Source organism: Gopherus flavomarginatus, chromosome 4, assembly GCF_025201925.1.
Source record: "Gopherus flavomarginatus isolate rGopFla2 chromosome 4, rGopFla2.mat.asm, whole genome shotgun sequence".
Taxonomy (NCBI): Eukaryota; Metazoa; Chordata; order Testudines; family Testudinidae; genus Gopherus; species Gopherus flavomarginatus.
Genome location: NC_066620.1, coordinates 110,763,656 through 110,791,481, shown reverse-complemented (window position 1 = coordinate 110,791,481; position 27,826 = coordinate 110,763,656). Strand labels below are relative to the sequence as shown.

At 39.8% G+C, this 27,826-nt stretch overlaps 1 protein-coding gene across 4 annotated transcripts in view; it reads right to left on the bottom strand.

The window, feature by feature from the left end:
- NHSL1 (NHS like 1) overlaps window positions 1-27,826 on the bottom strand; it is a 254,240-nt gene that overhangs the window by 59,137 nt on the left and 167,277 nt on the right. For all 4 annotated transcript variants that reach the window (XM_050949408.1, XM_050949409.1, XM_050949410.1 and 1 more), the window contains exon 2: window positions 10,120-10,272. In XM_050949408.1, the coding sequence (XP_050805365.1) occupies window positions 10,120-10,272 (153 nt within the window). The remainder of the gene's footprint in view (window positions 1-10,119; window positions 10,273-27,826) is intronic.

Below are 27,826 nucleotides of genomic sequence, written 5' to 3'. Positions count from 1 at the left end.
CTTAGAACTATGCATCCCAGCCAGCTTTAAACTGAGAGTATAAGCTGATACTTTAAATGAAGCATACTCTCCTTGGATTTATAATCACAACTGCAACATTAAGTGTATGTTCTTAGTGATTTAATATATGTATACTGGGGGAGAGTTGTTTGTTTTAGAGTGCATCCTGTCTGGGGAATGTGTGTGGCGGGGGGGAGGGATTCCTTTTACAGTATCTCAGACAAATAAGGGGTTGCTGCTCCATTCTTCAGGAAGGATCCAGACATGACTGAGAAGAAAGAGCTCTGCAATAGGTGACTCCCAGTTGTATGTTTTGAATCATCGGCATATTTAAATATTTCCATTGTGTGTTTTCTCTCTTTCACTAGGGATGTAAAATGTTAACCAGTAAGCATTAGTCCGCCAATCCGCCAGCCCCAGCAACCCCACGCTGGCCGGAGCAGCCCAGGCCCCAGCCCCAGCCATGCTGGCTGGCGGGATCAGTCCCAGCCGCTTAATCTTAACTTTTTAAACTGTATTTACATCCCTATCTTTCACCTGTTCCTTTCACAACCAGCAAATTCCAGCAGAGTGAATGATTTAAATGATTCACTAGTACAGAAAACCCAATCAGCTTTCTAAGGGCACTAAACTAAAACAGACAAACAAATATCATTTGTAACAAGCTGTCACTGGGGAGACTTCAAAATGATTATCTCCATTTGTCTTGGACTAATTTAAATTTCTATGGGGATGTAATACTGGTACACTGACTGGTAATAAGTGTGATTAGTTTAACTGTGCCTTTTCTATATTCATTTATTCTTGCTTTTTCAATGCTGAAAGAAAAAATAACCACCTTTTCTATCCTTTTTATGGACATTTGCTGTTTCTAAGACAACTGAACACAAACTGAATGTTTATATAAAAATATCCAGAGGCTTTCTTCTAACACATTTTCAATTTAACATACTGGATTCTTAAAATATTGCAAACAAAAAGCTGAGTACATAGAACATCCCCCGCAAAATGCCAGATTGATAGTCCTGGAGATGCAGGCCTCTTAAACATAAATAGAACATCTACAGCACAGGGAGTAATGTCCCGACCCCACTCCTAACAATAGTTCTCAACCAGATGCTGAGGGAATACCCTCAAGCTCATGTCTAAGCTAAAAAATAGGCCAGGTTTACACACCCAATTTAAAACAGGTCTTTGAACCTACTATAGACCCAGAAAGCTATGCTTTAAAATGATTGTTAACAACCAGCTAACACGTTTTAAAATATGTCACCATCAGGTGCAAGATCCTATTTAACTTCATGTTACGTAATGGGTTAGCTAACGTGACAACATGATCTGTTTTCCAAGTCTGTACATGGCGTAAGAGTAAAAAACTAGTTTCGGTGTTTATACATTCTTTATGGTTCTCTGAGGATGACAATAAAATGCCAGTTAGGTGGACAACTGAGATGGTTATATTCTTGCAGTATGGACACCTGCCCACTAAGAACTCAACACAGCCTTGTCAACACCAGGAATTTCTGTCAATTTCATGGATTCATAGCCAAACACTGACGCTGTACCCATGCAAATCCCTAGTGTAGATAACGAAAGCTTTGATTTACACCAGTGGATAATTAGCTCTACTTGAAATCAAAATCAATTACACTGGTGCAAATCACAGCTTCCCTTGTCTACACTAGTAGTATGCACTGCTGTAGCTACATCAGCAACTGGCCAGCAGTTGCTGGATTCAGGGAAAATTCCCAATGTAGACAATGCTTAAGACAACTCACTCATTTCACGTAGGTCACCAAATCAAGACGCAGCTTTTGAACAGCCAGTTAGAAGTGAAAGATTCTGTGTCTCATTCGCAGTTATCTATGGGCTTATCTTCACTGCCGGGATAAGCCAACCTAAGTTACACTACTTAGGTTGACTTACTCTGGTATCTGGTCCATGGGAGATGCTCTCCAGTGGACTTACCTTACTCTTCTCAGGGAGCTGGAGTACCGGGGTCGACAGGATAGAGCTCTGCCATCGATTTAGTGGTCTTCACTAGACCCGCTAAATGGACTGATCTCCCCGTAGTGGAGACCATCCCTAACTGTTTGTCTTGACTAAGATTTAAAGGTATATTGTTAGAATGTATTAATTAAGGCCCCCCCCACAAGTTTCAACTAGACCAACTAGCACACATTAAAAGTACACGCTGCCTTGGGTACACTAGACTTTAAAATGTATTAGATAAAACATTCTAAAACACATACTTTTCATCCTACTCAAGACAAATCCTAGGCTATTTAGCACCCCCTGCTTCCTATACATGATTCTTGATAAAAGTTCGGTGTCAACAAAGCTATCAAGAAACAAGTTTTAAAAAATAAGATTTACATGAATGCCACCAAACACAGATACAAATTTGAAAAATGGTAAGGCTCAAAGGACTTAAGAATACTAGAGGAATATTGCTATGGGCTTTGAGTGAAACATCAGATATACAAAATGTCTTTTAGAGGATTTAAAAAAAAATCTATTCAGCAGGGATTTTGACAGTGTTTCTTAGCTACGTGTTAAGCATTCTACTGTAAAGTGCTTATAATGTGCCCTGTGTATATGTAATCCGTCTAAATATAATCAATGTATATATTTTCACACCCAATGGTATGGGATTTAATAAAATATACAGATTTGCATTCTGAGCATGACCCAGTAAGCGCTCATTTCTCAGCATGAAAGCAATACTCAACATGTAAAGTCTAGATTCTTGGTGGAGTTTTGTCTAATTTCCTTTGAATACTTTTTTTCCCTTTTTAATTCCTTACAGAAAGGGCCGTTGGAATATGGAACTCTGCCAGAGTCAACAACAGATGTACTGTGAATTAATTCAAAAGGAGTAAAAAGGATAGAGTACATGGGTAGAGCTACCGGCACTAACTTGACTATTGAAACTAAAATAATGAGAAATAAGTTGATTTTTATTTCCTGGTTTTGTAAGAACAAGGCCTTGGTAGGACATATGGTCTGCTTCTAGCCCTTACTGGTCTCTTATTTCAATAAGGTTTTGGTAGGGAGCTCACATCTTGACATCTCTGTGAGCCTGGACTAGACCTGTTGTTAACATTAAGTGGTTCCCCTTTACTTTGCAGCTCTTTAATGAAACACAAGATTACTGTTAAAACAATAATCTTCTTAGCAGGATTATCCAGCAGTGGGGCTGATCCCAGCATTGCTCATCTGTACAGTGATCAAGCAGAAGCCTGGCAAAAACAATGGGTAAACACAAACCTGTCCAGAGGTTCTTTCAGGAGGGGAGGCTAAAATCTGGTTTTACTTTATAATGTTAATCAGATGCCTTCTGGAATATAAATCAAACATTTCAATTACTGCTGCTAAAGACATTTCTTGAACTTGGCTAACAGGACAAAACAGAAGCCACAGCCAGCAAACCCCGTTCCCCACAAGATAAGATGACTAATGAATCACCATAGACACTGGCAACTGGAGCATTGAGCCCTATAGTGTGTGCAAATAACCTGAATCAATACAACTGCAATGTAAAATCAGTAATTTATGCAGGAAGCCTCTGCAGATGTGTACAAATACCATAGAAGTTGGCCTACTGGACCTCCTGTCCTTAATATATCTATTATATGTGGGATTACTGTACCATGTTGTACAAGGGTCAATACCTTAAATCTATTTGGAAATTAGCGTAGAACATAGTGGTAATGAAACATTATCCCCTGTGCAGTAATCTGCACTGGATGAGGCCGACTTTGGTATGACTTTTAAGGTGTTGATTACCATCGATTTAACCCCTGGCTATCTCAAAAACTGGATGCCTCTATCTCTGAGTGATATCAGGGCAGCGGTGATCAGCTGAAGCCTTGTCTGAATATTTGTCTCAGTTCCAGCAACCAGTGGTCAACCACTGAAGCAACTGCAACCCCCATGTGTAGACAAAGAAAGCCATGATTCGCACCAGTAGAGCTAACCTGTTTTTTGTCACCAGTGCAGCTACACTGGTGGCTGGCTAGGATTGGGACAATTTCTCATTGGAAACAGGGCCTTAGCCACTTGATATAATTCTCTTCTCTCCCTCCCTTTCCCAATATCTCCCCCTCTGGTTTAAACCCAAACTTGTATCGTTTTCTCAGTGACATATCCTTGATTCCAGAAGGCAATTTCCCACCTTAGCCCTGATTTGGCGATCTTCAGTTTGTGCTGAAATGCGCATCTGTTCTAACTAGCTTTGAATAGTTCAACATAGTTCAATTAGCTGTACCGTGGTCATGCATCCTAACATGTCGCGTGCTGTTGCCCTTGTTGCTGGTCACTTTTAAAATTATTGATCAGCTAGCTAGTTGAGGATTATTTTCAATTTACATTTTATACAAGACAATTGCTTGTGTTACTATTACTATTAATAGAATTATTACTGCTACTGCAGATCTCTAATACTGGCTGAAGGTCACAGTGCATCCTCCTTTAGGTACTACCATGTTACATAGAAACAAGTCAAATCTGTGGGGAAAACTCTGGTGACGTGGCAAGGGACAGTGATTATGTAGGGTGCAAACCTCTCCATTTTGCACAGCCTCTTGGTCATATAAATCAAAAGGGCTGGAGATGGGAAGATTCTGGAAACTACAGCAAAAGTGCCATCTTCCCTCTGCAGCACAGATTAAAATCCGAATAAAAAACAAAAAAGGATTAGTTAATGCTGCTCAGAGCAACATTAATCGTCCATGTGCTGTGACTCCCCCTTAGTGGAGCTTGATTTCCTGCACAGCCGCCACCCTCGTTTACTTGTCTTCGCCCATTCATCTCCACTTATCCCACAGAGAAAATATTCACATGAATTGTAGAGTTCTCTAAGACCCACAGAATGTTTGTACAGTTTTGTTCCATTCTGCATGTTTTATGCTGGAGAACATAGGGAACCTGTGAGAATATGAATGAGATACTTGCTAAGATGAATTCTCTGGGAATGGACTGTAAGACCAGCTTGGACATGAAGGACAGTGAAACAGGTACCTTGGATGACAATGTTTAATCTTCAACATGTGCCGCTCCCACCCCTCACTCCCCTTTCCCATCTGATTTATTGGATATTCCAAGATCTTGGTTGTGCCAAACACTCACGTCCAAGAAAGAGAGGAGATAGGTTATTTGGCCGGTGGAATAGACTCTCTCAAATAATGGCATACATTATGTAATCAGGATACCATACTCTACTTTGTTTAAAAACAGTTAAGCAATACATTGAAATGAGGGAGGTATTTTATTATTAAATTCAACTGAGCTTGAACTTCCATTCCAAAGCCTCCTTTAAAGCCATTTATAATTTTCCTGAAAAGCACACACATGAATTATGAGCTGAAATTTCTCAGGCTAGAAGTCTTCTTAGTTTTTAAAAACATCTACATCCAAATCCATTCAGCATTTCTTTGTGAATGAACACAAAAATGTACAGTGTCAATTTCACAGGTTTTGTTTTTCAACTCAGATCATACATAAACATCTTGGTTTTAAAAGTTTCGTATGTAATTTATGTACTGCATGAAATCATAAATGAGGATTAGCACCTTTACCTTGTTTGAACAAATCTGCATGCCAGATCGAGACATTCATATTTTAGAATAGTTTTATAGGCAAGCAAAGTTGGATCTTCTCCTTGCTTAATATCAGAAAGACATAGCTGTGGTTTATGGGTGCAAGAATTTTAAATACAACACTCCTCAGCATATTCAACTGCATGTTGTTTCTCAAACAGATTATTACATTCATAAAATTAAACAAGGTAAAAACAAAAATAAAAACATGTGCATTTGTTTCCTGAAGAAATGGACAAGAAATGTATGTAAAGATCGCTGCTGAATGCCATTCCTCCCATGAAACATTATCCCTCCTTAATATTTAAATGTACTACATACCAAGCAGATTACATAATTACAAAAAGCTACTGGTATAACTATTATCATTGTGCGCATGTTTTACATTGTGCTGATCAAAATCCTATTAAAAATCAATTAAATGGCTCCCATTCACTTCAGCAGGCTTTTGGTCAGCTTCATAATATCTAAAACCTGTTGAACTTTTCAAACTATACCAGTCTGAATAGTGACCTTAAATAATTAAAAAAACTAAGGAGGTTTGACCTCTTACCTCTAGAAAGGTAACACCAGAGAACACTTAGACAGCAATCCACTTTTTTGTGTGTTTTTATTATTTTGAAAAATGTCAAACATTTGATATGTTACCAGGTGGCTTTAGTGCAAACCACTCTGCTTCTGCTTTGTTATTTGTAAGCAGAGTTGAATATTTATTTTTCATTCGGGCATCAGTGAATAAAACTACACAAAAATCACTAGCCTGGAATCAGACTGGCCCGGGTAGGCAGTGGTATTGTCAAATCTCATAAGCTAAGGCTAAGCAAAGCTGGGACCCAACACTATTTGGATGGGCGATCTCTCTGGAACAAACACTTTCATGCACCAGACTACAGCAATCAGTTGCTTTCCAATGACATCACATCCTGTAGTTTTGGCAGCAATTGTCCTACTGTCTTGGACCTCATTTTAATATTGTAACATTTAACAAATATTATACATTTTGAATATTAATATGTTAAAAATGAAGTTTAATCACAGAGTCAAGAAATTCAGAATCCAGGTTCCCATAGGAACCTAACTCTGCTCTTATGTAACTGCATTTCATTAGGGCCTTTTACTACATAACAATATCCCCGACCTGAACTCTTTGAAAATACCTGATGTGGTGCTCTTCAGTTTGGTGTTTTATAAGCCCAAGGCACAGATGTGTTAACAGTATCCAGAGATGATGTAAACTAAGATAACCATCTCAACACCTCCCTTCAATTTGATGGCAAAAGACTAACAAGGGCTTGGTTCCTCCCCCTCCCTCCCAGGGAGGGGCAGAGTAGCAGCGATCACTCTCCTAGCCTGAAGGAGAAGTAGCAGGGAAGAAAGGAAGCTCCTTCTCCTTGCCAGAAGCCAGGAAGAAAGGAAAGTGCAGACTTAAATTTATCAGCCTGTGAAGGTCTAGTATGACAAATGAAGGCACCAGACAGGTACAGGGACGGCACCAGAGTATGAATTCCAGAACTCTTTGCCTTTATTACATTGAAAAAGGGGAAAGGGTGGGAGAAGTTAACTAGGGCATCACCCATGGATCTCTCAACACTTCCCAGCCCCATATCTTTCATATCAGCCTCTAGCTAATTGAGGTGACACATATTTTTTAAGCCTGGGACATATGTAACATTTTATATTATTGCAGAGATCTGGTGTGACCCTATAACATTGCCCACACGTAGGGTGACCAGATGTCCCTTTTTTTTTCTTTTTTTTTAAAAATAGGGACAGTCCAGTTTATATAGGTGCCTATTACTCTCCACCCCGTCCCATTTTTTTCCACAGTTGCTATCTGGCCACCCTACCAACACATGATGGGACAGTTTTAATATTGCTATGGGAACCTTCATTTTCAGTCATGCAAGTCAGACTATTCAAACATCAAAAGATGAGAAAACAGTGTTAAAGCTGGACCAGAAATCTCACTGATGAGAATTTAAAAAACAGCATTAAAGTAGGTTGGTTTGTTTGTTTGTAAGTAAATATGAAGTAATTTTTTTCTTCTGATGTTCATTACCAGCCCTTGGAAACATGAAACCAAAACCTGTTTCCTTATCAAAGTTTCCTCAGTTGTGTGCATACACTGATTTGTTTTTGTGGGGTTGCTTATTATAAGTAATTAGCAGCTAGCATTGACGCATTAGCTTAAAGAAAAAGAGTTATAGAAAAAGCGAGTAGTAGTTCCCACTGACTTTGATATCTTGAAGCTTATATATTGGGCTGAGGAGCATAAAAACACCTACTTCACACTGCAATATGGTTTTATATATATAAATCAATTAAAGATAGAACTGGAAATTCATCCCTGATATAACTATTGAAAGAAAACCACAGCAGGCATGAATTTGGCCCATATATTTTTCTTTCATTAAGTTTCCAGGACAGATGATGGATAGAAAATGGAAGAACAAGTAGTTAAGACTTGACAGAACAAAATTTAAGCACCAACTGCATTTTCTTTAAGCTACAGTGGGAAACTTTCTATTGTAAATAGCTGACAAGCATGTCTTGTATGTGCACTGTAAGCCTACCTCTACAAGAGATAGTTCAAGGCTAAAGTTCTGCACAAATATATTAACCCAGTAATAAATTTAAGTGTATGCAGGGTATTTGCTGAGTCGTGCGTGATCTAATAATGTTGACTGTGAAAAGTACCCTATTAAATTACCATCAAAGGCATAAATAAGAAATGGTGAAACTCAATTAACTGAAGTGGTTAAGGGAACTGAAACAAAACAAACAAAAATATGGCAACAAAATGTTTCTCCATTCGAAAGGCAAGCCACTAACACAGACAAATATTTTCTGCAAACCAAATCACAAGGCGCTTTTACTCAGGCCCAATCCAGTGAGGTGCTTAGTGCCTTCAGGTCACATTGAAATCAATGGAAGTTGAAGGATTTGGCACTTTGCAGGTATGGGACCTTGGTGCAGGGACACTGTCTTCATTGAATAATACACACAAGGATAAACATTTTTTTTTTTTTTTAAATTCCTATACACAGAGACTGTCTCAAAACTCTATTTCCACCGACAGGCGGATGATGTTCCAAACTTTTCTCCATTGACTGCTCTTGTTCAAATGGCTGCACTAACAGAACATAGTGCTGCTAACGCCAAAGATAATGAAATGGTGGCACTAGTAACAGACACATGGAAAGGCTAGCAAGAAGCCATCTATATAGACTTACTTTGTAAACAATTTTATAGAAACTCTTTTTATAAGTTTCTTTCTAACACAGAAACTCATTCAAACTCCGGGACAGTTTCTAATTCTTACCTAAAACCTTCTAGCAGGGATCAGTAACCTTTCAGAAGTGGTGTACCGAGTCTTCATTTATTCACTCTGATTTAAGGTTTTGCATGCCAGTAATATATTTTAACGTTTTTAGAAGGTCTCTTTCTAAAAGTCTATAATATATAACTAAACGATTGTTGTATGTAAAGTAAGTAAGGATTTTAAAATGTTTAAAAAGCTTCATTTAAAATTAAATTAAAATGCAGAGCCCCTCCAAACCAGGGGCCAGGACCAGGGCAGTGTGAATGCCACTGAAAATCAACTAGTGTGCCGCCTTCGGCACGCATGCCATAGGTTGCCTACCCCTGCCTTAGAGCCATACTGTGCGTTTCAGTGTGAACCTCGCACATCCATTGCCTTTCATTGAGAGTTGTGCAGGTGTATGTGATGGCAGAATTTAGTTCTTAAAAGTTTAATGCAACTTTTTGTGAACAAGGAGTTATACTACAGAAAGCGTCCCTGGAAGCTGATTTTGCTAGCTAGTCAAAAGCCACTCTCCCACATATGTGATACTAGACCACTTTCAACAGAACTGATGACAAAGATGTCAATTCTGCCCAGCTATTTCTTAAGACAATAAATGGGCTGATTCAGAATTTTAAGATATAGTTATTATTTAAAAGAAGTATCAGAGGGATAGCCGTGTTAGTCTGGATGTGTAAAAGCAGGAAAGAGTCACGTGGCACCTTATAGACTAACAGACGTATTGGAGCATAGGCTTTCTTGGGTGAATGCATCCAATGAAGTGGGTATTCACCCACAAAAGCTCATGCTCCAATACGTCTGTTAGTCTATAAGGTGCCACAGGACTCTTTGCTGCTTTTATTTAAAAGAAGGCTCTGAAGGCACATGTGAATTTATAAAGGCACCGAGTCATCTAAGGCAGTTTTTCTGCCCTCCATATGAGAGTTCAGCGCAGCAAAGCTGGGGATTTACTCATCTCTCTATGGCAGAAAGTATTTCTCCCCCTCTGGCAAATGTCATCCAACACACCTGACATCTGTTTAAAACTGCAGAACAAGCTGGTTTTTTTGGAGTGTAAGAAACTCAAATATGCTTTTAAGGACTCAAAATCCAAGTGACAAAGCCAGGCTCTCTAGTGGCACAGAGAACATAACCATATAAGTTACTGAATTTCTCTCCAAGTTCTTAGCAACAGCTTTACTGCCAGCATCTTACCTCTTAGTACCGACTTGAGGTTCAGCTTGGCTTGGCGATGCAGATCCTCCACACAAGGTGGCCTCGTGGAGGGCAGGAATACATTTTCCTGCTGGTGCCAGGGAGCAGTATAATGGACTGTCCATCTACTTTCTTCATCTAGGTTGGAGACAGCTGCAAAGAAAGAGAGGGAGAATGTAATGCAAAAATTAAATGCAGTTGAATGAGGACTATGAATAAATGGTGGGAAGGAGTGGGAACTGAGGATACTAATATAAAAACAGACTGGGGCTCTTCAGATTTCACATTGGTATAAATCAGAAGCAACTCCATTGACGTTAATAAGATGACATTGGCTTTACACCATTATGAGTGAGAGCAGAGTCTGGCTCATTGCCTTTACGCATCACAGCATGACACATTGGTCATATACTGGCCAGGCCACAATAGCACCTTGGCAGAATCCCAATGGCCACACCTAACTTGCCAATACATTTGCATAATAATATATTAAAATAAAGCACTTCTCAAGTTCAAAATTCTTTTAAAACACTATCCAGTAATAAATCAACTACTTAATTAACAAAAGTACACCCATAATAGTTACTTATAATTTATCTTCCCTGAAAGATAGACATTACTTGTTATCTAAAGTTTGCTATCGATATAAACTTTTGTGGTTGAACAGTGTTACCCCTCACTCTGCAGGGATAGGAAAAGGGCAGCTGGGGTATCACTCCTCTAGCAGCATTTGCCCTTCAGAGCATATGCTGTGCATCCAAATCTCCAAAGCAAAAAACTACAGCTGTGCCTGCCTCCCAAGCACCTGTTATGCTGACTCAACCAAACTGTGTTGGTCACCTGGCTGTTCTCCATCCTCTTGTCCCTGTTTCTGAGTTTTCATTATCTCTCATTTGTTGCAGTTGGGAATAGCATTTAAATCATGCCGCTCCTACTACAGTATATATAGCAGCACCACCTAGCATTGTATCATTATTACGCATGAGAAATGTAATGCCTTGTATAATGGCAGAGGAGCTGTACAGGCTAGGAAGCACAGTGTGAAGGTGACGGCTTCCTTACATCTGAAAAATGACAGCTTTCACCACAGCACACTGCCTAGAAGAATAATTTCAGTTGTAAAATAATTGCATTGATTAGTTAAACAAAATAAAGGAACTCACAAATTAACTTCAGAATCTCGAGACAAAAGTATGCTACAAGAAATGCAGTAAAAGAGGAGTCATTTTTCGAGGCTTTTAACTGAATTTCCTTATGGTTTTCTGGTTGTTTTTTTTTTTTCTTGGAACATTCATTTGCTCATACATTTGCTTGGCTATGTGGTCTGGCCCCTCCCCTCTTCTACCTACTTTCATTGTACTGGATGTGATCGAAAACACCTCATGCAGCAGGGCAGACAATGCTGACATGGTGTATGGCTGCATTCTCTGTCCTTGCTAATCAGAGGTCAAATCCAGATGATAACGAACAGACAAGTCACTCATTATCCGATCACAATGTCAATTATCCTAGAATTATAGGAAACAAAAGGTACATTGGATGACTGACTTACCAGGAAAGAACCCCTACCCCTGGTATTTATCTTACAAAATAAGAAAAGACAGACACCAGCCATACTACTGCCCAGCTCTACTCAGTGCCATACTAAGAGCAGTCTATTGCTTATCTAGAGCATAATAAAACCACCGAGATGTGCTACACGTACTCAGATAGCCAGATCAAATTCAACTAGCCTGTCTCAATGGATTAAATCTCACCAGCTAAATATGCAAGTAAATCAAGTATCTCAATGACTTTTAAAAAAAGTTTATGACTATAATGGTATTACACAATGAAACAGCACCATAAATTTCTGCACAAGTTCAGCAGCTGTACAGCTGGGGCTACCAGAAGATGTTAGAGTAATACCTTGGCATACATTGATGATATATACACAAAGCAGCAAGTTACACCAAGAGGCTTTCAAATCTCATAATCAAACAGCTTACATTAAATGAAAACGTTTTTCTTCTTCAAAGCCATTTAGAGCAGTGGTTCTCAAACTTTTGTACTGATGTCTCCTTTCATATAGCAAGCCTCTGGGTGCGACCCCCACTTATAAATTAAGAAAAAATTTAATATATTTAACACCATTATAAATGCTGGAGGCAAAGCAGGGTTTAGGGTGGAGGCTGACAGCTTGCGACTCCTCATGTAAAATCTTGTGACCCCCTGAGGGGTCCTGACCCCCAGCTTGAGAACCCCTGATTTACAGGGACAAAGGAAATCAAAGTAAATTAACACTCACTCACTCTTACAAAGAAGCAGATGCTCAGGAACATTGCCTTCGCCAACGCTGCCTCTGCACAGTTTGAAACATGCAGTGAAAGAGAAATGTACAGATTTTCCAATAAAGTTTCTAGAAGGTATATATACACATACTGAGCTTTCCTACCCAAATTCCAACACTTTCCAGAAAGAAAACTTGCATGCACACAACTACTTACTCTTCTTCTTGAAAAATTTAATTAAAGATTTCAGCTTTGTGTTGATGAACACCACCATTTCCAAAGTGTGTATCTGTGGTCCTGGAGTTTAGATCCCATAGAAAACAGGAGCAACAAGCAGGTGGCTGGTTTTCAATTTGTACTTGCCAAAGCTCTGCAAATCCTACTAACTTTGTCTCTTCCTACACCCCTTCTTCCCCCCCCCCCGCCCGTTTTGAACAACAGTGAGGTTGGCCTTATTGTCCTGGCAGTTAGAGACCATTAACAATCCCTAACCTGAACGCCTCCTTCTGAAACATAATCCTGGGGGCTGGGAGCTGCTAGTTACAACTTGTGAAGGAAGAAAAAAAGAAAGCCAACCGTTCATATTTGCATTGAACCAAGCTCAGGTTTTTTAACTCAATGCTCATTCATCCAGTTCACTCCCCAGCAAATCAACAGTTTTCCTCTCCTGGTTTCACTCCACCACAAACAGTGAGAATTGTAGATAATTTCCGTTTTCACTGCTCTAACAGGATCTTCCAAAATCATTTACAGTGTAGCAGAGAGAGAAGTGGATACTTTCATGTCCCTCCTTTGTATAGCCCAGGCTACTTGTGACTGTATGGAATTTGAACTGGCTGGGACAGTGAGGCTTTCAACTATTGTTTCCCAAACACGCCCCCAATCCCTTCCTCCTATTCCATAGGCAACATTTATGAGCAGCAAGGCTCTACAACTGAATCTCCATGGAGCTGTAAATGAGGGCTGCATTCTTGTGTAAATCAGGATGCCCTTCTTTCCCCCTTCTCTTCTCTTCCCCGCCTCCCTTTCTTAATGTCCCAAGACCTGCATTTTAATTGTCCCCATCACGGAACTTTTCTTTATATATCCTTGCTCTCAAAATACTTACAATTACAATAATGGAAACAGCCCAGCAATATTACATGTTGAATTTCATTCAGTCACATGCTGAGCTGTCCTGATTAGGATCAACTTGGAAACTCCATTAACAAAATTAATAACAAGCTAACCAAATGATTTCTGTCTAATAAAGAAACTATAATTCAACAAAAGACACCAGTACAAGAGCCTGACCTGAAAAGGCTTTTTGAAATACACTTTAACCTCATGACTTTAAATATTCCTGTACATAAGCACATCTACTTTTCTATTTAGAAGTGAATTACTATTTTACTGAAGTTAAAGAGAAAATGCTAAGTACCCCCATCAATCTGCTCAGCAGGGCATGCCCCTCACACAATGCTAAGATTCAAGTAGCAAGTCCTCCTTTACAAAGCAAGGCTCCACAACTGCCTTGGGTTAACAATGAAAGGGTTTTTCTTTGGTGGTGAAAAATAGCAGCAGCAGGGGTGTAAGTCTGCCCCAAAAGCTGCCGCAAGTTCTAGCCTTCACAGTGCAGCATGCAGAAGCAGGTGTTCTTGAGAAGCATCCAATTCCCAGCCCTGCTGGTTTATCTCAGAATCACAACTGTGCAGAATGGAAGCGATAATATTTTAAATTCATATGTTGCCTCTCAGCCGAAAGGGCCCATAGCGCTTTACAAACCACAAGTGTGTTTAATATCACAGCCACCCGGGGGACAAGTCCCAGAGGCACTCTGTCTGGCTCACCACTGAGGCAGTCAGAACATCCTTGAAGAGAACACACCAGAGTGGCAAGTGCTTCAGTGCTTGAAAGGATGCAGCATGCTTTTCTCCCAAGCTGGCACACAGCTGATGCCAAAAAGGGCCGGATGTGCCTCGAACTTTTTCAGCCTCTCTTTGGGGAATGTAGCACTACCAGTGATACTATGGCTCCCCAATCTCCTCTTGCATCCCAGACGTGCAAGGACAGGGACTGAGGCATCCCCTTGTGTACATGAAAGGTGCCCTCCACCCTTGCTCACCTGTGCAGTGCCAGCCACATTCTAGCCCTACACAAATCACTACCACTAGAAATGTGGCTGCCTAAGGGTTGAGGACAAGAGTTGGACAGACAACCAGCATACAGCTCATTTGAAACAGGTGAACCTCTACTGTTACGAGTTCCACGTCCTTGGTTGTCAAGGTACTGATAAACTGCATAGTACTCATTTTACCTGCCACGGAAGGATGAAGGGACTGAGCAAACTTTCTGGGATTTCAAGCAGGGGTGCACCTGATTTTCTGGTAAATATATGCTTCTGGAGGGGTAATTGAGGGTAAAAGAGGGAGAAAAGTAAGCAAGAGAAGCAAATTATACCAGTAAAAGTTTGACTTTGCCTGTATAGCTCCATCTACATGAGTGACTTCTGCTAGCATAGCAATATTGGTCAGGAATCGATATAGCTTGCTACACCCCTGACCAATGGAGTTAAGCTGGCAGAAATCTGAAGTGTGGACCTGGCCTAGGTACTGGACCAAATCTAGATTAACTACGTAACATCAGAATTATGTTATTTATCATCTGATGGCTGAAGGAAAGAAAATGAGTCTGCGGTCTCAATCCTGTTCCTAAAGAACAGGTATCCACATACCTGGAAACAACCACCATTTTCAGCGGCACTCTTGTTGGCAGTCTCTGCAGAGAAGTGAAGGACTGAATAAGCCTGGAGATTCAACATCGTACCACCACTCCAGCCTCTCCAAAAGCACTTCAGCAGCGAGACAGTGTCATGAAGCTTATATTGTCACTGCCAATGCTGTTCCTGTCCTATAGATAAGGGATTTCAATTTCCAAATCCAGGACATTTATTAATAGTAAATGCAACTATAAAGCAGGGGTAAAAAGCAATAACTGCTCCCACCCAATTAATGTTTGTAATGAAGCTCTAACACCCAAGGTTAAGCATCCAAATGTGGATACTGGGGGGGTGGGGATAGAAACCTTGGAAAATTTTGAGTGGTGAAAGCAGCTTCCTTCCTCCTTCATTTGAGCTGCCATATGTCTCCACTAAGCATAAGGTTGCTCTCATAGCTACCTCTGACATGTTGAAGGCTCCTGTGTGACAGAAGGTCTATGTCTCAACCTCACTTACACAAAGCAACCTCTGTGTCATTTCCAGTCTCTTGTCATCCTTGGAAGCAAGATTCTGAATTTTCCCCACAAATCTTGACCTCCAAAATGACAACACAGTCAACGACTGCAATCCGTCATATAAACATCCTTCTTCCTCGGATGGATATTTAGTGGCTTCTGTGAACTTAGTATATTGTCTCAGTCTAGACCAGTGATACTCAGACCTCAGTGGTTCAGGAGCCAAATTAGTGATCAACATTACCCAAAAGAGCCACAGTAGGGTGAATTCATTGTTTCATTTACCATAGTACCATACAGTCACATTTAAACGGTATGACGGGGAAATATTTTGTATGTCTTCTCACAGCAAAATGACTGACCAAATATTAAAATTTTATCTTCTACAATTGGTTAATAACATAGGAAAAGAATCCTGATTGGTTAATAACTTAGACTGGGTAATAATTATATCACACAGTGTTTCAATATCATGTGCTGCAAAGAGTCACAGGAGACACATTGAGGAGACATCCTGTGGCCGCCAAACCTCAGCTTGAGTATCCCTAATGGACATACATGTTCCACATCACAAAGCCGTCACCACCATACTGGCACCCCAAGAGTTATCTCAAGACTGAACAGGCATGGAGGCTAAAGTATCCTCCAAATGTGTTTTCTCAAGGTCAGGGGTAGAAACAGAAAGGTGGGACAGTTTGGGGAAGCTTATGCTGTTACCCTCACCCCAATAGTTAAAGGGCTTCATCCTCCAGAGCTGTCAATCTAGCAGTCAAAACGCCAGCCCTAAAATTAATTTTTTTTTTAAATTAAGAGTGAGTTATAGTAGGACAAGAAGAACACCAGCAACAGCAGGGTTCATGTCACAATCTAAATATCACAGGGGGCAGACCCATAGTTAGGCTACAAGCCTGGACTTGGGAAAGACAGGTTCAATTCCCTAACGCGCCACAGACTTCTTGTGTGACCTTGGGCAAGTCACTTAGTCTCTCTGTACCTTATTTCTCCATCTGTCAACAGGGATAACAGCACTTCTCTACCTCACAGGGAAGTTGTGACGATAAATCCCTTAAAGCTTATCAGGTGCATAGGCCATATAAGCAGCTACTCTAAATACAAGTAGGTGTTTGGCAAGTTCAAAAAGTTTGATAAAATGAAAGTAATCATATAATATCAGGGTTGGAAGAGACCTCATGAGGTCATCTAGTCCAACCCCATGCTCAAAGCAGGACTAATCCCCAGACTGTTTTTTGCCCCATGATCCCTAAAAAGTCCCCTCAAGGATTGAACTCACAACCCTGGGTTTAGCAGGCCAATGCTCAAGCCATCCCTCCCCCAAAGCAATATGATGAAATGGTAAGGGATATTTTATTTGATGAGATCATTAATCCAAGCTGCTCCTCTGGTCCTATAGAATGAAACAACGCAGGTTATTTACTGGGGGAGGGCAGGGGGGTTCAGAGCACCAAGAAAAGACAAGTAATTTTAAAAGAACATAATCCAGTATCACAAATGCCTATTCAAAACCTTGCGAGCAGTGTGCAGAATCGCTGGAAAACTTCTGCTTCTCTGTTTTTTCACCATATAGAAGTCTCTCTGCATATTCAATTTCAGGCAAGTTGAACAGTGCTCTTTTTTGGCTACTGTCAACATAGATTATTTTGTTTTGTTTTAAAGTCTGCCAATAACATTGCAACAGTGGCACTGTAGTTTATGATAAAGGACATGCACACGTTTTAAACCTTTGAAATACAGAAGGGTTGTAAATGAGCTGTATATGGAGTGATTGAAACAGTGCACCCATCCTCCTCTTTAGAATTAGGTTTCCGGCTGACCTGTTCCATGACAACCATCTGGGACAGTCACCCTCTGACAATGACAGCCATATAAAAGGTCTGTGCCTGTGAAACTATCTGGAAATATTTTGTTTCCTCAGAAATATTTAAGGCAGACCACTGAGATAGCTCCCTTTATTATCTAACTTGCATTCACTTAATATATGGAACGCTGTCCCACTGCTACCAATCTTGTGAAAATCGGAAGCTTTAAGAACCAAACGTCAAAACTAGACAAAACTGGAATGTTTATAAACAGGTTTACAACATATCTGCCAAAGGCACTATAGCAATTTTGCATGATGAGAACGTTTTCAAGAAGTGTTGAATGTATTGTGTCCTCTACTATTCCTGCTTATCATACTACATAGGACTCTATTATGCAAAACTCAGAAAATACTTATAAATAAAGTATTTAGTCACCATTTACTTCCATGCAGGCGAGGTTGAGTCAACACCCCAAACTACATACACCATGAAGTTCATGCAATGAGTGATGTGCCAAGTACCAGATGTACTTGCCATAGGCTCAAAATATAAATGTTAAAAGTGTAAGAGTTAGCCACCATATTGTTCAGAAAAAAGAAACAACAGTCACAGATGCTTTGGAAACCTTTTAAAAGGAGAGTTTTAAAAGATACAAATTCCTGTTTGAACAGGGAACTGCACTGCGAAAACAATTCCAGTGTATCTCCATTTTACATTTAATAAGTGAAATAATGGAGGAGAGATGTGTATTTCCAACATCAAATTGCATGTTTTTGCTCTTAAGAGACATGCCAGTCACCAAAAAATAAAATATATCAGTGCTACTCTTCTGCAACTCTTATGTCCATTCAGTATGAAGTGGTTTCCACACATATCTGAGGAAGGAGAGTATATATAGTATGACCATAGGCTCAGGTTAAGTATACTACTTAGAACTGCTCTCTGAGTCATCTCTCCATCAATCCCTTTAAGCAGGTGTTGCTGACAGAAGGAAACAACAACTAGGCTAAATCAGAATGTCACCCACCATATACAGTCTGAGCACATGTGCCCTGGATCTCCAGTGAGAGAAACAGCAAAGTGGGCCCAATCTTGCAAAGTGCTGAGCGCCTCCTCCAAGATACAGGGTGTCTTCCACTTCCATTGATTTCAAGCTTGAAGGTGCTCAATACTTGACAGAATTTGGCCATTAGACAGAATTGTTCTTTCTTTCAGTTAAAAAAGGCTCTTGTAATAGACTAAAGAATACCAAACAGCTCAGGTTTGGGAAAGAGTGTCTAGCCATGTCCAGTTTTATTCCAATTCCAGTCACCTTCCCTCATGCCACCAAATATTTGTAACCTTGAGGTGGATCCAAAAGGCTGTTTTCCTTTAGGGTTAATAATTTATAAATTAGAAACGGTTCTTTCCCCCTTGGAGCCAATCATGTCTGGCTAGCTCAGGGTATTTTTCCTGAGAACAAAAGTTAGTAGTTCCCACCACAAAGGCACTCCCAAGTGGAAATACATTCAGCTGCCCTCCTATCTTGAACTCAAGTTGCTCACAATGGCTTCTTTCAAGACAATCTCGCTCTTCATGAAGCACGATACTTCCCCAGGTACTAACAAATTATAATAATTAAATCTGGGATCAGGAGAAGGAGAAGGGCGGGAGAGGGAGAAGTATTTTATCCAAAAGCAGATATAAAAGAGAGGTCCATGCCTCACTTAACCCACTGGGGAACCATGCCCAAAGGCTCTCTCCACATAGGCGATTACCAAGCAGGTATTGATTTAAAAGATATCACAACAGCTCCCTCATTTATTCATGCTCATAGGGGATTAGGAACTGCAAATTCTGGAAAGGAGGTCGGGGGAGGTGAAGAATGAGGAAGATGAGAAGGAGAAGCAACATGAGGGTAGATAAGAAACAGACTTTGATCATCTGATTATCCTATTTAGGTCACAAAACAAGAAAGTTATTTCACTTCTTCAACCGTTCAAAAATCTTCCCTCATATTCTCCAGCTATAGCATATAACAAAGTTGCGAAAGAGAGACAGGCTTTTAAGGCAGAGCTGCACATAGGAAAAATATCAGTTTCTTCAAGTAGGATCATCTCCAGTCAAATATTGCAAGAATATGAAGGAGAACAGAGAACATTTAGCTACTGTGCAACTTTTTAACATTTTGTTTTAAATTTAGGTGTGCATTTTTCTTTGTTCATTCCTTAGTTAAGAGAACATTAGCTCACAGAAGTTTGTTTTTTCCCCTGAGAAATATCTTTTTAGATTACATCGGAAAATAGTCTTTATTGTAAATTTCAAAAGTTACCTGTGGTTGATTGTGAGCCTGGGATTTGGTTTATAGAATTGATCAGAATCTAGGATGGCAGTTGAAGAAAAACTAGTCTTTCCAAAATCTTGATCTCCTTCAGATTTATCAGATAAATTCAAGTTTATTGGTTTTCCTCAATCAATGCTAGTGAAAATAAACTATCAGATAGAAAACTTGGATTGATCTTCTACCTTGGTCTTTTTGTTTTTTTTCTATTGTAAGAGATTTTGGGGATGAGTGGGGGACCAACAAAGTTAATCACAAAAACTTCATTTCTGAACTTTTGTCCCAAGGTGTCCCTGCATTCATTTCACAAGTCACATTTGGCAGCAGCTATGTATTTGTCAATCTGTAGTAACATCCAGACACCATTTTAAACTAATCCCAGTCTCTCTGTGGGTGTCCTGAGGGGGACACACTTCCTGCTAGTTTCATGTATTTAAAAGTCACAGAAATCATTTGGATAATGTACCTCCATCTCCCCTCCCTACATTGCTTGTCCTGACAGTTATAGCTATACGTGGACCAAGTGCATTTTTCATAGAGTGGAGAGGCGGGAGATCTGAGTTCCACTGACTTTCTGTGTAACCTTCAGGTAAGGCATTGAACTATGTGCTCTGAGAGAAACACCCTCTGTATAGTGGGGGTAGTAATACCTCTCCACTTTTGAAAAAAGTGTTTTGTGCTGTATAGATGAAAAAGATGTGTAGTAATGATGATATTTTGCATTTACAGTACTGCCAACTGCATGATCCAAAAATCATGGCTCAGGCCCAGCAACATCATGAGCCTTAAAAAAATAACACTTTGCCATTAGGTATTGGGACCTTTAGGATACACATTTTCAGGATATTTTTCTGCAGTAATGAGGGCTAGATGCCTACTTTATGTAAATAAAGGATGAGATTCCCAAGGAGTAACTTCATTCCAGCAATTAGGGTTTTAAGAAAGACAACAAATATTGTGAGACACTTGAGAACTGGCAACATTGCTTTAACCAAAGTACAGTCTCCCTCAGACAAACAAAATAATTTAGCTAATGTAATGTACTGACTTCATATAAATATGTGACTTTGTGTTGTGAGAAAGTGCACAGAAGAATCATAATTTACTTAGCATGCCACTGCAAACTGAGGCAACATCCATCCGCAAGTGTCGGCAGAAAATGTCTTTCGCTGGTCAATGGATGCATTGATCTCATGGCACCAAACACCAAAAAAATTGGAAAACAGAATTTAAACAAGACTTTTGTGTGGGCCAATTCCTCTTAATTAAAATGTCCCTATGATGCCCTTAAAATGAAAGGTCAGTCCCATAAACATACACTGTTAATTTGTTGAACTTTAAAAAAAAATCAACACATAGATGCCAGGGCCGGATTAACCTTTTGTGGGCCCGGCACCAAACATATTTGGGTAAATGGAGCATGGCATGGGGAGGTCAGTTCCCAGAGCAAGGGGTATGCCGGGGCAATGAGGCATGGCATGGTGGGGTGGCCCCATTCCATCCAGCCCAGTGTAAGGGCACTGTTTACAAACCGGCAATCACCAGACACACAGTGGCCCACCTGACCCTGTGCTGCCAGCATGCCCCTTTCCCTCGGGGACGGACCTGCACGCTGCCAAACAGCCTCTTCTCCCCGCCTCCCCCCCCAAAAAACACCACCTCTCTCACACACACAGGAGAAAAATCTCTTTTGTGAAGTATTCCAGCTTTCACATCCTTTTAGCTCAGGAACAAGAAAAGTTTTTCTCTAGTCCTCAAACAAAAACATGCAAGACAGAACTTCATATTCCTGATATACAAAGTTAACAAAAATAAATGGGGAATACAGGTAGGTGGGAATGACACACCTTTAAAAAGGAAGGTTAACTGTGCAGGAGGTTAGAAGGGGGACAGACACTCTTATCTTCATTAGTAAGGGTATGGCTACATTTGGAATTTCAAAGCGCTGCCGAAGTGTGAGTGTAGTCGGAGCGGCAGCGCTGGGAGAGAGCTCTCCCAGCGCTGCATGTAAACCACATCCCTTACGGGTGTAGCGTGCAGCCCTGGGAGCTGAGCTCCCAGCGCTGCCGCCCTGATTACACTGACGCTTTACAGCGCTGTATCTTGCAGCGCTCAGGGGGGTGTTTTTTCACACCCCTGAGCGCGAAAGTTGCAGCGCTGTAAAGTGTGAGTGTAGCCATGGCCTAAAATACAACTATATGCTAACTAACAAAACTATTAAAATTATTTACAATCTTTTATAGGAAAGTTGAGCCAAAGAAGCTAGAAGCTACCAAAACAGTTCTTCCCACACTGTAAGCGGGAATTGAAGAGGCAGTCTATCTGTGCCGCCACTTATACCCTTAGCTTGCAGCACAAGAAGGCATAGTGCACAGGTGCAGAACAAGAGACAGTTACTGAAGAATTTCTGGTCCTGGGGGGCATGGAGCACATGCACACCCACAGTGAATAGCCATAAGAACCAGCACTCAGAGAAGAATTATAATTGATGCCCAATTAGCTCATGACATTTAGCCCTCGTCCAGACTAACCCGCGGCATCGGCGGGTTAAAATCGATTGCTCGGGGATCGATATATCGCGTCTAGTCTGGACGCGGTGTATCGATCCCCGAGCGCGCTTACATCGATTCCGGAACTCCATCAATCCGAACGGAGTTCCGGAATCGACGCGGAGAGCCGCGGACATCGATGGCGCCCCGTCCAGACTGGTGAGTATCTCGATTTTAGAAATTCGACTTCAGCTACGTTATTCACGTAGCTGAAGTTGCGTATCTAAAATCGATTTTAATTTCTAGTCTGGACGTGGCCTTAGACTCAGTGAATGTACAAAATGTTTTTGTATACCAGTACTGTAAGTTCATTAGCAAGAACAGAGTTAAAAACAACAACAACGCAGCATTTATACAGTGCTTGATCTCTTCAAAACAACCTGGAAACCTTAACTAATGAATCCTCAAAACATCCACATAAAGTGGCTAAGAAAGCCCTTTTCACAGATGGGAAAGAAGAAAGAGATTGATAACTTGTCCAAAACCATATTGCAGATCAGTTACAGAGCTAGGACGACAACTTGAACTGCCGATTCTGTTTAGTGCTCTGCTCACACCTCTAAAACAAGTCTCCCCTTTAAATGTTGTCTTACCTGGCTAGGGTAGACACAGGCTGGGCTGAAGTTGGTTATAAAACATTTTTACAAAAATGTGCTATCAACTTACATGGGGCCAACCCAGCAAGCCTTCTCTACATGGGACCTCTAATGACTTAAATGGAAGTACTGTGCCTGGAGGGACTGGTGGGTTCAGCGTGACTAGATATTGTATTAAGACAGTTTCCTTATTAAAGTACAATTACAATTTGAGTAAGACTCACTTAACTTCAAAAATATGTCCCTTGTCCTTCAGTCTCCAACCTAATACACAGTGGAAAATCCTTCATAAGCTTTTCAGGTATATAAAAGGCATTGCACGAGTGAAAATTTAAAGTAATCCAGAACTCAGTCTGTCTTTAAAAACATTCATGCCATTAGATTTGCTACTTATATTTTAAAACCTCGCAACCTACATGGTCATAGCATCTTCATCATTTCAGTATCAAGTTGATAGGTGCATTATAGACAATATATATGACAGAAAGACATTAAAAAAACCCTGAAAGTTAACAGCTCAATGACCTTTTACAAGGGGTGAGGAACTCACCTACCACATGAACTGAAGCTGCAGACACTCAGCGTCTCTAGAAGTCAGGTCAATATTTCATAATGTGTGGGTAATTTCAACATAGGCAAAGAGCCTTAAGATGCCCACACGTCAATATATACACTATGATTTCAAGCCTGACAAGTCCTAATTAGAGGGGAGCAATATACCACACAAACGTGTATACAGACAATTCTGCAAGGACTCTAAAGTAATAATATAATGACAAAAATTTTCAGCTAAGACAGAGTTCACAATAAACTGTATTGTGCAACTCAGTTATTTTAAAAAGATAAATCCTTCGTTAACAAACAGGTTGAAAGAAAGGCAAAGAATTACCAATAGTTAACAAAGAAAGGAGTAAACGTTGACACCTTTTAATACAGTTTTAAAACTGTAGCATGTTCCTCTTCAGGTTGTATTTTAAAGCCTTATACAGTGGTCCAAATTCTACTCTCACTTACTAATGTGACTAACAGGATTGCTAATTCTACATACCAATATTATTATTACACAATTTGATCTTATACTTAAATGACCCAGGGCAACAAATTAGACACTAGTTATGGCAGTGAACATAACACAAATGTAGGAGCCACGTTGTTAAAGTATGCTGGTTTTTAAACAATAAATATTTTGGTCACTGGCACATACAAAAGCCAGATTAGAGTAGTTAATCAGCAGTCTCTAGTAGACTCAGGGGGAGGTTTGACCGCTAAAGGAGCATGTTCGATGAGAGCGTTTAAAAAAAAAAATCAATGGTGCAAACACGAATGAAGTTTCCACCCTGAGGAAAACTTAATCAATAAAACCTCAAAAATTTTGTTTTTGAATGCACTGTGATGTGAAAAAGCCTCTAATTTCTTTGCTCAAATTTACGGATGATGAGAAAGACATTCTATTCTTCAGCAACTTTTATTAAGTATTATGAAATATAGTATTAGGTGAAATACAGGATCTCTGGAGTTCACAATCCACGTGACAGAAGTGTCACATGACAATATCCTTATTTTATAACCATGCAGACAGTTATCTAGTGCAAAAACACCCTCAAACACACAAACATCCCCAATGCATACAGTAGTTATAAGGAATTACTATTTTACATACAGAGTCCAAAAATCATGCCAAGTTCATTACAGACCCGTAAAGAGACATTCTCCAACCTAATTTGCTTATCACAGCTGGTTTGATTCATGAGTAAACTTTGTAAAAGGATTTTGAGTATAGACATCTAAAATATCCAAAAAAATTCCCAATGTTTAAGATTCTAGAACAGCGCCCATTCCAGGCATCAAGAGATGCAACAACCCTTTCTCTGTGCATGCTCTGAGAACACATTTTTATGCAACACCGAAGAGCACTATTCCCTTCTGATGAATGAATCCCATTGAAGACAAGGTAGATAAAATAATCTTCACCAACATCAGACACAAGAGAAAAACCTGCACTACACTACAGCTCTCCCTTGGTAACTCTGGGGCAAAGTGTTTGGTTTACAGCAAGTTAAATATACTGCTACAAAACTCTCTTATCTGTTGTGCACTGAAAGAGGGCCTGATTCTGTTTAATCGGACACTACTACTACCATCTGTTCAGTGCTCTACTCACACACTTCCAGAACACCAGCTCACTATCACTGGTCCAGCAATGCCTTCATGTTCATCAGTCAAATGTTTAACAAACAAAAAGAAAAGCAGGCAGATAAAAAGGGTGCTGCTACAAAAAGCTGAAGGAACTCATTTAAATTAAAAAGAGTTGTCAAACTTTCTGTGGAGAAGGGCTAATTACAAATTTAATTAGAATCTACAGGCCAGAAACTCCAGGTTAGGGGCCCCTAACAGCCAGAACACAAAACTGAAGGAAAAACTCTTTTTAAAAACCTACTCATCTGTTTTCAGCAAGGGCCAAAAAGCCAATGGCATCTCATTTCCCCCCGAGGAAGGACCTAGACTAAGACACTGAAAATCAGAGAGAAAAGTTGGTTCCAGCCTTTATAACACCACAGTTTTTAAGTTCTACCACTGTATCCAACAAAGGAAAAGTGTAAGAGATTAATGTTTCTGCTAAAATTGAATAGTAAAAGTTGTCATTTGAATTACTGTCATTAGGCTTCAGAGTTAAAATGTTGAGACAAATGTTGACCCTTCCAAATTACTGTTTCAGAGTAACTGCGCACTTTAACAGAAAAGCCTAGTTCACACTTGGAAGGGATGCTTCCAAACCATAAGTGTTAGGAACTGAATTTTAAAAAACAAAACATTAAATTTGACAGACACTTAATCTGTCACAAGGGCCAGATTTATATATCATGTAGGTCAGATCCAGCTAACAGGCTGGATGTTTGCCATCGTATTGACAAAGTGGGTTCTAACAAGAGATAAGAACTGCAACCTAACAGTTAAGCCCAGTGCTTGAGGGACTTCTATTTTAAAATGACAAATACTCACACTGAAGCAAATCTCTCTCTGTATGGATGACATATGGAGACTGATTAAATGCAGCTCCACTCTGGTAAGTGACTGCAAAAAATGGTATTATGGGGATTCATATATAGCCCCTCAGTGACTCCAGATCAGATTATTTGGTCAGTTTAGAAGTAAAATGATGTTTTTCTTACTGCTAAAACTGCAGACGAAGCCAAGGATCTGAAATTCAAGCTGCGTTCTTTCTAGTTCATACATCAACCCAAATAATCCAGACTCATCTTGATATTTTTATGAGATTATAAATTTGATTGCTAAAGATAGTAGTGTTGATGTAATGTAATATACTTAAACTTTTGTAAGGTATTTGACTTGGTACCACATGACATTATGGGTGAATGGTAAATAATAAAGAGGACAGGTCACTGACACGGAGAAATCTGGATCAGTTGGCAAACAACATGCATTTTAATATGGCTAGATATAAATGTATACATCTAGGAACAATGAATGTAGGCCATACTTACGAAGTGGGGACTAAGTGACTCTGAAAAAGATTTGGGGGTTGTGGTGGATACCCAGCTGACCACAAACATCCAGGACGATGCTGGGGCCAAAAGGGCTAATGCAATGCTTGGATCACAAACATGGGAATCTTGAGTAGGGGTAGAATGGTTATTTGGCATTGGTATAATCACTGATGGACTACTGTGTCCATTTCTGGTGTCCACAATTTAAGGAGGTTTATATATTGGAGAGGGATCAGAAAAGAGCTGCGAGAATGATTAAAGGCTTAGAAAACGTGTCATAGTGATAGATTCAAGGAGCTCAGTCTATTTAGCTGAACAAAGACAAGGTTAAGGGTTGACTACAGGGTTAATTACAGTCTGTACCTGCTTATGGCGGACACAAATATTTAATAATGGCTTCTTCAAGCTAGCAGAGAAAGGTACAACATGATGGCTAGAACTGAACTAGACAAATTCAGACTGAAAATAAGGTGTAAATTTTTAACTGAGAAAGTAATTAACCATTGGAACGTATTACCAAGGGTCATAGTGGATTCTTCATTGCAGGCAATTTTAAAATCAAGATTGGATGTTTTGCTGAAAGTTATATCCTAGGAATTATTTTGGGAAAGTTCTATGGCTTATGTTATACAGCAGGTCAGACTTAATGATCACAATGGTTCCTTCTGGCTTTGGAATCTATCTATTAATTATAATATCAGAAGGGTAACTGTGTTAGTCTGGATCTGTAAAAGCAGCAAAGAGTCCTGTGGCACCTTATAGACTAACAGACGTATTGGAGTATGAGCTTTTGTGGGTGAATACCCACTTCGTCGGATGCATGCCACAGGACTCTTTGCTGCTATTAATTATAGTTACAGTTGAGATGCAATTGCAATGCACCGCTTTAAATGCTAGACTAGGAGTTATCTTATCTGGAGTTATGAGCAAAAAGCAGATACGTGTTTAGGCAATAGTATATTATGAGATGTATTCTACCAATATGTTTGGTCTAGTCTGATTAATAATTTTTCTAAATTGAGCAACTCTTGTGTGTACTCATCAAGTTTACTAAACTGAAATATTTTTGGAATTTGTTATTATGTATCAGTTACCACACACCTGGATTCTGAAGACATTATTTAAATGTGGTATTAAATACTCAACTAACCTCTTCTCAATCTCTCTTCTTCTGAAAGATTTAATGAATACAAACAAAATACCATCTGTTGATACTAAGGTAGGGCTAAGCCTTTAATACCAAAAAATTTCTATCCTCACTTTGGGGCAGCCACACTGACAGATTTAATCAGCCAAGAACCTCAACATTTCTGAGTAAGCTAAAGCATACTCCAATTCCAGCCCCATCCTTCCTTTTATACAAGCAGGGATTTGGGAATTCAACCAGCCATTCACTTGCACCTCTCCCTTTCCCAGAAAGCTAGAGTTCTACC